General features: G+C 45.8%; 1 protein-coding gene across 1 annotated transcript; it reads right to left on the minus strand.

Annotated features, from left to right (window-relative positions):
• Positions 1-475: 475 nt before the first annotated feature.
• Positions 476-7378, minus strand: LOC115313139 (the record flags this gene model as incomplete). The annotated part of the gene is made up of 5 exons (XM_029972057.4): positions 7056-7378; positions 6250-6351; positions 3244-3373; positions 1460-1574; positions 476-558 (listed from the first exon to the last, which is right to left on the minus strand). Coding segments are annotated over exons 1-5 (753 nt in total), but the record flags the coding sequence as incomplete, so codon positions are not given.
• Positions 7379-12677: the final 5299 nt, after the last annotated feature.

Genomic DNA, 12677 nt, shown 5'->3' on the forward strand with positions numbered 1-12677 from the left:
CAAAGTTTGCAGCACCCTTTAAAGAACATTTAGAGAACTACGTTGTAATATTTGACGTGTGGTCTTCCTAGGTGATACTGAAGAGGACTGCATTGGTTTTTCAAAAACAAATATGAAGCGGAGTGGCCCTTTAATATGCCGCTAGGATTTCCAACTATAATGGCATCAAGTGCAAGAACCCTATATGTATTCAATTTACAATGTTTAAAAGACGGGGAATGTTACCGAAAGAGTGAAAGGCGCTGTGCAACAATTTTTGGACTTCGGTCAAATAATTGTGGTAGTTGTTCCCTGTCCTGTGTGGGGCAAAGGAGCTGAAAACCAATTTTGCTTCTGCATGTAAGTTTGTTTAAAATAAAAATAAAAAAGTGACATAGAACTGAATATAGTGCCGTTTTTTCAATGATATGAGGATTTGTAGACATTTACTCATGTTGAAACGACAATATTTATGAAATATAGCATTAGATATTGAGCACATAGTAGCACATCTTGCCAAGTTATTACAATGCACCAAGGTTGGTGTCATGCCATAGCTCCCATGGCCGCCACTTGCAGCTGTAAATAGCAAAACGTTCCTTGTTTTTTTTATTTGCTAATACACAATGGAATTGCGATATTTCACAAGAATGAGGTGGTTTCTCTATACCTCGTGGTAAGGTAATGTAAAAATTAAAAACTGCAAATTCTTTCGAACCTAAAATTGTTGCATTGTCCCTTTAAGCATTGGGTGCTGAGCCCCTGAACACTACATTGTACTGCCAAGGCACTTCACGAGTGAGAGAGCAGAAGTACCTGCTGAAGGCGTCCCTCACCGCTTTAGCCCTGTCGCCAGGCACAGTCGAGCTGATGCAACCTACATCTGACAGGGCAGTGCCATCATTTACATCAGCTCTCCAGCCACCGCTCACCACGCCACCCAAAGGGGTCTCGTGGTCAGCGTAGTTTTGAGGGCAGTAGCGGCGATGTCCCTGCTCACTCTCATCACACACCCTCAAGTAGTTGTGCAAGTTGACGCATGCCCAGACAACGGCCTCCAGGGTTTCCTCAGAAGCCTGGATTGGTTGTCTGAAAATGCGCCACCTCGCCACCAAGATACCAAAGGCATTCTCAATGATCCTCCTTGCCCTGGAGAGTCTGTAGTTAATCACTCGAGAGAGTAACTGCAGTTCTCTCCTGGGAAAAGGGCGCATGAGGTTAGGGAGCAGGGGGAACGCCTCATCGCCCACGAATACAAAAGGCAGCTTGGTTTCTGTTTTTGGTAGGAGCCCAGCTGGCGGGAGACCAAGTTTCCCCGACAGCATAGACCGCCCCATTTCAGACTCTCTGAACACTCCCCCGTCACTAAACCGCCCCGGCTGCCCAACATCTACGAGAGTGAACTTGTAAGTGGCATCGCAGCTGGCCATGAGTACAGTGCTGTGGAATCCCTTGTAGTTGAAGGTGTCGGAGCCCGCACCGGACGGGGCCTGGATGGCCACGTGCTTGCCATCCAGGGCTCCGACACAGTTTGGGAAGTTCCACAGCCTGCCAAACTCTGCTGCGATCCGCTCCCACTGGGCAGTGTCGGGGGCCTAGAACAACAGTTGACCAAGTCTTAGCCAGAATCACACAAACACCACCAAGACATACCAAACACCTCAAATCCAGAAGTGTCATATGTTACACCATTTACAGTTTCTTTTTGTAGGAAGGCATAAGTGCCATGAATACTAGGATGTTTTTTCAAGTGATCCTAGCACAGCACTCATAGTCCGTGTTCCCAAATCGACTCAATCTCACTGTAGGGTAAAGGTTCTGTACCTGGTGTTTGAAAACCTAAACGCGTCCAGCGTTTCTTTATCTGTCTTGTCTCGTGACATGATCTGCTGCAGTAACTCGGATCCATTCGAGTTGGATTTGGGAAACAGCCATAATGTTGCAATGGTCGCAATTATTTGCAGTTGAGAGTTTACAGGGAGTGTACGCTATACACAGAGAACGTCAAATCCAAAGTATTCATAAACAGCACAAGCCACGGCATTAAGTTCTGGTAAAGAGATGCAGTCATAACTGTCTTTTACTTTACCTTCCTTATTTCATTCACTTCACTTCATCACTGTGGTTGCACAAGTGGTTGTTGTCTGTGTTTGTTGGATCTTCAAGAGTTTTGTGAAGCATTAAGATCACAGCCATGAGATATTGGCTTAAGATAGGGCTTTTGCTGCACAGGGAATTGAAGTTTCTGTATAAATGGTTAATTAGCAAGACCTAGCCTGTGTCTTTGATTTAATTCTTTGACTCCTAAGTTGACCAGGCACTAGAAGCTACCTGCTCAATCGACTAGTCGTGTGTCTACCTTTTGTCACATGATCACGGTCCCTTCTGTGGCCACGAGCAGAAATAGCAGTCAGAAGACGAAAGGGTGACGGTTGATTTTTCTGGCAAGCATGTAGCTCCCACCATACTGCCAGCTTAGGGGTGGAGGAAGTGTAGTACAGCACATAACTTGTACGATGGAGCATAAACACCATTGTGCTTCTGTCACTAATGGAGGCTTTTTGTGGGTTCGCTCCTTGTCATCAAAAGTGCCAGTGGTCAGCATTTCTGGGAAACAGAAATAGGGCAGTAATGGCAGCTCGTACTTGGCTACAACTTTGCCCTGCGAGCAGAGAATGCCGCGGGAAGGCTAGAAAAAGAGGCAAGCTGAATTCAAGGAAGTGCACAACGAAGTACAAGTGGCTACAAAATGCAGAACCAGGATCGCTCAAATAACCAGACGAACTATATTAGAACGCTCAGCACTGCTGGCGATGCAATGCGAAGCACACTCCAGACACTTACAAATTTCAGGCAGCATGTTGCAATTATTGCAAGAAATGCAGACACATTGTCAAGGCATGCATCAAGAAGCGGAAGGATACGAAACATTCGCACATAAATCACAGCATCTATCTATAACAGCACCAGGTGCAGACAAGTGTGCCACAATTGTCATGCACCCTCCCTCACTGGCTACGTCAACACTGTACGAGCTGAACACCGTGCAAATACTACCAATGTGCTGAACTTCACAGTGGACGTATCAGCTGACAACAGGTGCTTGAACTTCAAGGTTGACTTCGGAGCAGCCTGCACACTCATCAGCAAAGCGCGGTTATGTTCTACATGGATGAACAGCCCGCCTCGGCTGGAAACTGAACTGAATGAGCCGACGCTGTGTGACGTTAGGTCCGGACATAACAGCAACACTGACATACTCACCGGGCGGTACAATGGGTCCAGTACATGGTGCAGTGCCCAGCACGTCTCCCGTAGGATGTTGCTTGCTGTCGATCGTCCGATCCTGTAGCACATGGATGCCAGCTGCTGAGAAGACCCATGAGCCAGGCACCTAAAATGTTAAAGTTGTGGGTCACAATGATACACGTGCTATTAGACAAGCAACAGAAACAGTCAATGCTTGGAGCAACAGAGAACAAAAAGAGTGATATAAAAGATGAGTGGGGCTCAAAATAATGTAAATGAGATGTTTGTATGTAGACAGTTAAAGGATGTTCTACCTTTGAAATCTGATGACAGTAGGTTACAATCAGGGTTCCATGCTTTCAGTAAATACCAATAAAACCTAGAAAAATAAACCCAAGTCAGTTTTGTCAAAATCTGGGAAAACTGAAAAACTGATTTCGAGCTGTCCTTGAATTACAAGAGCCCAAGCTTCACGGGAACAAACTTATTATGTACAGCTTTATTTTGTGCTGATCCAGAAGAGGGCTATTAGTAAACTGCCTGCTTCTTTCTCAGGAACCACAGACCTTATTCCATTTCCTTCAATTTTGGTCCTTGGAAGTTTTCAAGTATTCGGGTTGCGTGCAGATTTATTCAGCATTGTCGTTGAAAAACAACCAATCCGTGGGGACAATAAACCCCAAAAATACACCCCCAATTAGAAGAACAAGAACTCTGAAAACATGGAACCTTTTTTATATTGCAAATAAATTAAGCCAGTGTAGTATGGATGCTAGCCGTAACATACACCGTGCAGTGGTGACACGAGCAAACACCAATGCGATGCTCATTCAAATTGAAACGGGTAGGCGTGGGGATTTAGGCCAGGCTCCCTGGATCCCTCAGCATGGACCTTTTGCTCTACCTGCTTGGAGTCATGGTGCATTAACACATTCGGCCACTGATCCCCCACACTAGGAGTCTCCTCACGGAAAAGTGTCAAGATGGCCTTGCACGCCAAGCGCTGATTGGAACGATTAGTGGGTTGCCGAGAGCTAGCTGCCATTGTCTTATTGCACTCATCGAACCCACTCGAATGTGACAGCAAAATGCCAGACGCTTGCCTTCCACCTTTTAAAGCGCTCGACGAGTGCAGTCGAGACAAAGGCTGCCCTTGTCTCCACAGCACTAGTCGAACCCTTTCGAATGCAAGAGCCAAACACCAGACGCCTGCGTTCCACGTTTTCACGCGTTCGACACTGCAGCGGATACAAAGGCCGCCTTTATCTCCACTGCACTCGTGTGTTCGAATGCGAAAGCCAAACACCAGACGCCGGCGTTCGAACGTGTTTGATGAGTGCAGTGCAGACAACGGTTGCTAGCTTTCAGTCTATCCACTAATCGTTTCAATGAGAGCTCTGCGTTTTGAAGTCCCTGCACGCCCTCGTCTCCTCCTTTCCCTCACTTCCTTGGCACACTGTCTTTTCTCTCTTTGTCAGGCATTTTGCATGGCATTAGTCACTTAAAAAAAAAAGTCTCGGGGTTTTACGTGTCACACTAGCGACGGGCACCTGGCACGCCCCAGCAGAGCACTGAGGATTAATTTGGACCGCCTGGGGATCTTTTGACGTTCAACCGAAGGCTCAATTACACGGCACCCTCTCCGCAATAAGCCTCTGTCAGATTACGGGCACCTCAACTAAGATACGAACCCGTCACCTGGGTATCCATAGGCCGGTGCTTTGCCTCGGAGTCAGCGAGGTAGCGATTAGTCACTTCAGTACACAGACCGTGGATAACTGAATGTCATGAAGGCATACCCAGAGCGCTTATACATGCCTTGCGCCTGACGTCACGCCGCGATGCCCCGCCCTCATCGCAATTGCTCCCTACCACCAGGGGACCGGAGAACCTACAAGGCGTAGTCGACGGCGTGTTTCGCCCGACCGTGACGTGTTTACGCAGTTTGAGAGCATAGAGTTTTTTTTTTTTTTTTGTATGTGCGTAGTTGTTTTTCGCACAATTTATAAACAAAAAGTTTTAATCTATTTTTACCAGCGCCTACGGGCTAAATATGCCGTCGCCGGAGGAGCGGATGTTGCCGCTCTGCGGAGATTACTTCGACGAACTCGTTGGGCCTACGAGAGCGAGATAAGCGAAGAAGGTGGAACTTTGCGAAGGCGAGGATCCCTACGAACTTCACATCGGCGTGGACACGACATTCGACTCCGCCTTTTTCCCTAACGTAACTCGCTGAGCCTCGAGCACTGCGACTCGAGGCTGAGCAATCTCCTTCGTCCGTGTAACCGAGCTTTAAATTCGGCTCCCAGTCAGGATTCGTGTCATCGAACAACTTAGAAGGAGGTCCTGTAAAACAAAGAAAAAACGCCATTCGCTGACGCACTGACGTTCGCGAAACTCGGCGCAGCAGACAATGCTGCGCCGAGTTTTACATTCTTGCGACAGCAACCGGGTGAACGCGTCCTGAAAACGGAGAACGACAAGAAGCATTTCTTATCTGTAACAAAGTGCTCGCTGCACACCTGTGTGTTCCCGTTTGCGACCAAGTCGGCCCTGTTAATCTTCGCAAACCACATGCTCCTTCGCTTCTATGACAGTTCCTGTGTCCGCCGACACTGAGCGAAGATCACCTTCGATAGTTTGAAAAATCTCGCATCCCTGACGGTGTTACGATCACGACGCTTGTTGCTCTTAGTCCTGTTTGCACAATTAATAACCACACATGCAACCATTCTACGTAGCGAAACCTCCGCTCAGCGAGGCAAACTGACGGCAACTGCAGGGAACTTCCTATGCAGCGATGACGATTTGGTACAGCATAATGGCGACGGACCTCCAGCATGCAATTTTAATGACGTAAGTGCAAGGCATGTATATGCACTGGAATGCTGTGAGAGATATAGGATGTATAATAGCTGCTTTACTTTGGCTAAATAAATAGAACTGCCTCGGAATTCCCATACATGTACACTTTTTTAAGTTGGCTTATGGCAAGGTTATTTGAGAGGTTCTTCAACTTACCGGATTGTGAACGACAAACGTTCTGCAGGGCTTATGGGCTCCCTGAAGAAAGTCGCCTTTTTCTGCAGAAGAGGCCCCACCAAGGAGAGCAGGTGGTCAAATCTGTAGACAAAGTGGTTATTAATGTTTGTACTCAAAAGCAATTTGTTCAATACTGAGGGAAGCTATTCTTAAGAAGTGAGCCACTGAAATTAACAATTGCAGGAACAGCCTGTAAAACAGTATTTTGTAATTTGGTCTTGTCCTCTCGGTAAAATGAAATCAAAGCAGACAAACTTGTGCACTTTAGAATTTGTCGAACACAGCTGACAGGAGTCTACTGAAAGTGACCGAAAATGACCTGCCAATGTTGTTTTTTTCTCAATCTTTTCTTCAAAAGTGATCGAAGAAAAACTGGTTATATGAACGTAACCGAGCCATAATGAAGTAATTGCACATGGTCGAAAAAGGTAAAAACTCGGGTGTTTTAAGAACCAAATCAACGAATTAGATTACATGTTTGGATACATGGTTTTGCGCAAAAAAAGGCGGACGCAAGAGAGAGAAACAAACACGAGCGCACGTTCACCAACTCGCCCAACAACAAACTATTTTACAGTAGATTACATGGCACGCCCCAGTCATGGAACAATTTCGAGCACTTTCTTTCTCGATTACACAGCGGGCTCCGCGGGCAGAATTCGAACCCGCCATCTGGCGAATCATAAGCAAAGTGCGGCCCTTTGCCTCAGAGCCACCGAGACGATCAAACATCCAAACGTATCTTTTTTGTGACTGTTTATGTTCAAGGAGAGTTAAGTACCCACCTTTGCGGCGTCATGCGGAAGTATCGGAAGAAGTCGCTTCTGTCGTCGAGGCGCATGTCCCGGACAAGCTGGTGAAATTCACCGTGCGTTGCCCGGGACCGGAGCAGAAAGCGAATCCACTCGCGTGGCTCCCTCCGTCGGGAACGCAGGCGCATCGCTGCGGACGCTCGTACCACAAGTAGCCAGTCCACGTCGTTCCCTGACTCCGCTACATATGCATCAACACACTGCAGGAACAGTGTCCGCAGCACATCATTGCTGCCGGAATCGGGCCAGTCCGGCGGGATCGGGGCCAGGGGTGAGCTACTCGCCGGAGCAGCCATGTTGGGACGAGAAGCGAGCACCGTCGCGTCCGTCGCATCATCCAGTGTTGCCTGACTATGTCGATTGCTAGTGGCTGAAGCCGAGCCCTTTTAGCGTTCTGCTATTGGTTGTCGACGCGACTACGTACGACGCGACTACGTACGACGTGAACAAAATGTTTAGCTGGTCGTAGCAAAACGCAGTGGTTGCTATAGCAACTGTTGTCCTAAGAGGTTGTAAGAGGTTTCAAGAAGTTTTAGCGCACTTGGTCGAAGTCGGTCGCAAGAGTGTGAACGGGCCTTTAGTCTCCCGTTTCGACCGACCGCTGACGCGTCTTTTGTGACGCCGCGCTTCTAGGCCCCGCAACGTCAGGCGAACTCCACTTCTGGCTTCTTCCGCAGCTCTCGGGGCGCCGCCGCAATCGATCCCAGTACGATTAGCACCGCGACTGCTTAATTGATTTGGGTGGCAAACAAGCGCCGGCTTCGGCTGAAATTCGGTCGACGTTGCCTGGGACAAGTCTTATGCCCAGTTCAACTGCCAAGAGAAAAGAAAAAAGAAAATCAACCCGAAACTTTTTTTGTTCATTAAAACCCATTTAGCATATCAAACACCTCAGCCTGTGAAACAGCTTTAGCCCTTCAGATGCACCAGATCGTTCAGACTCTTAGATTCTCTTAGCCTTCCAACTCTTCAGACGCTCAAATGAAACCGCAGAACAAAAATGAAGCTGCTTGAAGCGTAATTGGAAGTTTATTTTAAACATAGAGTTTTACAGGTATGTCGAAACTCGGATATACGTTAAGAACCAATGTGTACTCAAGACGGGCGAAATCAGCTCGGATAGAATGAATCACACCAAAAGCGGAAATCGAGGTATTTTTATCAAAAATATATTTTGAGGTGCTCACAGTGGCGCTGGGTAAATTTCCCAGATGTAAGCTACTTCAACTCTTTAAATCGAGTGGAACCACTTCACAGACGCTGTCAGTACAAATTTAGCCAAAACCACACAAACAAAACCAACACGTGCCGCGATTGAGCAAATCCTGAGCACGGACATGGTGTCGCCCCTGGCGCCATCCGCAGTGGCACCCCGGGGAATTTTTCAAGCAGCTTCTGAAACCGGCGGGAGCACCAGGTACACGAAACAAGCTACTGAAAAATATTGTCCCTTATTCGCGCACTTAACTGCTCTAGAAGATAGATCCAACGCGCGGGACGAGAAGTCACCATTGAGCGGCCGTTTGTTGCGGCCGTCCTATACAAAATGACCAAATTAATTCACCAACGCATATGTACTGAAGGGTCCCCTGTTCTCTCTCACAAATCCGCTAAAACTATATTGGTAGGTAATGTAGCTTCCCGGGAAAATCCGTAACATACACCAAAGGCCTCTCAAAAATGAATGACGGACCTCTAACACTTCTCAGAAATGTTGAAACGTTAAGTCCTGACTTCTAAAAAACAATATAACGGAAATCTCAGACCTATAAGAAATTCCTGAAATCTATGCCCATATCAGAATTAATTGCGGGGCTAGTTGGTTGAACATCTAGACGGTGGTTTTAAAAGCGCAAAAGACTGAGAAGAGAAGGAGGGGAACCTCCTTCTCTTTTCAGTCTTTTGCGCTTTTAAAACCACCGTCTAGACTATGCCAATATCTCTAAAAATCCTAGCGGTACCCACATAAGAGTTTTTTCAATAGGAAGAATACTAGTAATTGACGTTAGAGGCATTGCAAAAGCATGCGGTACGCTTAGTGCAGAAGTTGGGATGAATTTTGAATACTTTGGAATCTTTTGACTTGCAACCGAAATTTCGGTTACATGGCGCCTTCTCTGCATAAGACTTTGTGAGATTTCGGGCACACTAACCGGGATTCAAACAGGCCAACTTGGAATCCGTAGGCCCGTTCTTTGCTCCGAGCATAATAATAATGATGATGCTTTCCAATCATACGTGAAGTGCGTACAGGCACTTGGAAATGTTAACGAATAGGAGTAAGCATTAGGCACCTTTTAGAGTGGCTGATTACTACCCTAGCACCAGGTCCATTCCACATAATAAAGCAGCCGCGAGTTAATATAGTATTGTTTGTCTTAGAACCTGTTAATGGTTCCGGGTTGAAGGTTGCACCTATGCACGCGTGCGGAAGACCCACTCAAAAATTCAATTGAAGTTTCACGGAAAGCAACAAGGATCGACGTCGCGAATTTGTTTTGAGCGTTGAGTAACATAAAACGTCGCATACTTTAGATATAAATGTCCACAATAATACCACGACCAACAACGCCTCGATCTCAGCTTCCGTGCCACGCAACAGCCACCTACCAAACCAAACTGTCAAGGTTGGCGACGATGAAGTCAACGTGGAAAAAGGAAAAAGAAGAATGGTCGAGTGCATATCCCTGCTTAGACTTTTGATGTCTTTATGTAGGCAAGCTTGTCAAAATCATGACTTATGTTAGTGTGTTTCATAGTTGGTAAATACGGACATGCGCGCAAAAAGCACCATCTTGTAAAAATGTTAATAGTCTGCATAGGTGTAGTTCCGTATACATTATTTCTATTTTGTACTATCATACTATCATTTGGTGGGCAATTTTTTTTCCAAAATTTCCGCTTGGGTATGTTTTTTTTTGTCGAGTCACAGTAAAGCTTTTTACATTTTAATTACCCCTACCTATATAAGGTAATGCAACAATTCACAACGTTGTCTGCTGGAAGCTATCGAGACGCCTGAATGGCGCGCATGTAAATGGTCGCTAAATTACCCTTTCCTAAATTACAAAAAACATTTTGTAACGCATGAAACGTTTGCATTTTTTTTTGTTATGCGCCGGAACCAAGCCTGGGTTGGTTCGCTTGTGAATACTGGTATCTCATCCGACGGTTAAAATCCGAGAAGAGGGATTTCGAGGTCACGTGATTAGCTCCATGAGGAGAAATTACCCAGTGTTACAGCCAATTCCGCTCAGGAGAAGTAAACTTTTTTTAAGGTTTTTTAATGCTCATTTAACACGACCTTCCCGCCACTAAAGATTTACTTTCGCTCCTGCGCAACACGCATGTTATTCCTTTTACCTGCATTTCAAGCCTGTCCACCCTCTTTCTGCGAACAAAATCGAACTTGAATATTCGAAGCGAGGAAGTGTTTCCGGCAGCCGCTTACACGGAACTCTAGGTGTTTTTAGAATATTGTTTTCAAGGAGTCAGTCACGTGACTCCAAAGTGTGTCTAGCGGATATTTTAACCTGCGGGAAAGATACACGCATTTAACAACAAAGCGGCCCGTTCACCATCGCCTTACCATAGTATAGGGTATATTCAGGTTTCTGCGACCGTAGTGCATTGAATCCAGTTATCAGATCTAATCCACTTCAACCACAGCGCTTACGTGGCTCCGCATCGACCGGTGGCGACACCTGGCGTCGAAATATTGCAACAAAACCCTCGTGAAATTTTGAGTTGTTTCCAATTTATTCAGCGTGGCGGAAGTAGAGAAATTTTAAAATATTTATGCTATTTTTTAGTAAAATACAAGTGACTAAAGCGCACAACAGAATACTCCGCCGCATACCCGCCGCGGCGGCGACGGCATCGGATCGATCTGCGGGGACTCACCAGGACTGGCAGGAGCCATGCGAGTAGCGTGACGTGTGAAATTGTGGAAGAAAAAAGATGGCGGCGGCGGCCCAGGGCACGCGAGGATGGAGCATTCGATTCACTTCACTAGCGTTTACTTGGGGATCTCGATTCAATTATTGTGGATCTCAAAACACTCCTTTTCTAGTGGATCGGATGGGATTCGATCCGACGCGCTATGGACTATGGAATCGAGGCCTTTATGTGGGCCAATTCGATACGCTACCTTTGCATCCGCGTATTTACCGCCATGTATGCTAGTTGCCAGAGGCTTCCTGCTTCCTATCGATACAATGTCATGATTAGTGGATTCCGAACCCTCCCCCAAGCGGCACACATGCCGAAGTTCGGCGAGAGTCTGTCGCGGTGCCGTGCCGTACAAGCGCCGAGTCTGCTGTGAGATGCTGTAGAAAGCGCAGGCAGTAAATGCTGACGCAGAGTACGTGTCGCTCCGTGATGAAAATAAAAAGGAAAAGAAAAAAAAACGCAAACGTTGATTTTCTTTTTTTTTTTTTTTTAGGTGGTGTTGGTTTTATTTCATCTCGGCTGCGCGATCGCTTGAGCAGTGGCGGCACTGCACTCGGAGGTAGCCGCTCGAGTTTATCGCATTCGCGCAGATTGTTTATTTATTCGTTGCGAATTCGAGGCGATACATCAAACACATTTTGCGGAATTCGTTTTGTATCTTGTCGAACAAAACTCTATATAAATATTTTCTTTTCCACAAGTGGCTTTTTTTAGCTCGTGCCTCCGGTAACCATATATCGTTTCTACGGAACACCGCCATCTCCGTAAGGGCCATAACGTCGAGGGAACGGATACGAAACAGTGGGGCGCTGTCACTTTTCATAGCTATTTTTTTGCATACCATGGCATTAATTGGAGCGGTTTTCGCCAGAGAATCGTGGCTTCAAGATACTCAAGACTTAAAAAAAATACTATGAGTTGAAATGAGGTTTTAGGTTTAATAAATATAAAGTACCAACCAATCTGATGTCTTGTTTTGTTTTAATACACCCTTGCTTTTATGAAATTATATCTTTGTAGTTGTTACCCAGCCATTATGTTCTAATCGTAAGATAGTTACTAAGGTATTTAAATAAAAATATAAAAAAATGAATAAACAAATATATAAATAAGTGAACGAGTAAAGAAGTGAATGAAGGATAAATAGAGTAATAAACTGACAAGAATACGACATATATACACGCACACATACACACACAGATATGCATACACACATGCCTACATATATATACATTTAGAGCTGGGTAGTATCGATCCACGATATAAATGTATCGCAATAGGATCTTAGAAATCCTTTCGAGCATATGTGTCTTTCAATGGAGATACATTTGAGAAATGTAATTGTAACTGATTAGTGAAATACTTTTACGATGCATCGATTGCATCGCGATACTTAGCCAGGCTTAGCATCTCGATACATTTGTTGTCAAACGTTTCCTGCCGCTAGGGGTCCCAGAATATATAACACGGTCACATAACATCCTCTAACGAAAGCGAAGGGGGGGGGGGGGGGGGGGAGAGAGAGAGATTGCCTTATAAATTGCAATCCCTAAAACTTAAAAAAAAAAGTGCTTAGAAGACGAACCAATTGAGTCGGTCGTCTTTTCTGGTCTCTCATTTCCTGTAGATTTACTGGGTCCGGTT

This window comes from Ixodes scapularis, unplaced genomic scaffold (assembly GCF_016920785.2).
Source record: "Ixodes scapularis isolate PalLabHiFi unplaced genomic scaffold, ASM1692078v2 PGA_scaffold0__279_contigs__length_252992795, whole genome shotgun sequence".
NCBI classification, from domain to species: domain Eukaryota; kingdom Metazoa; phylum Arthropoda; class Arachnida; order Ixodida; family Ixodidae; genus Ixodes; species Ixodes scapularis.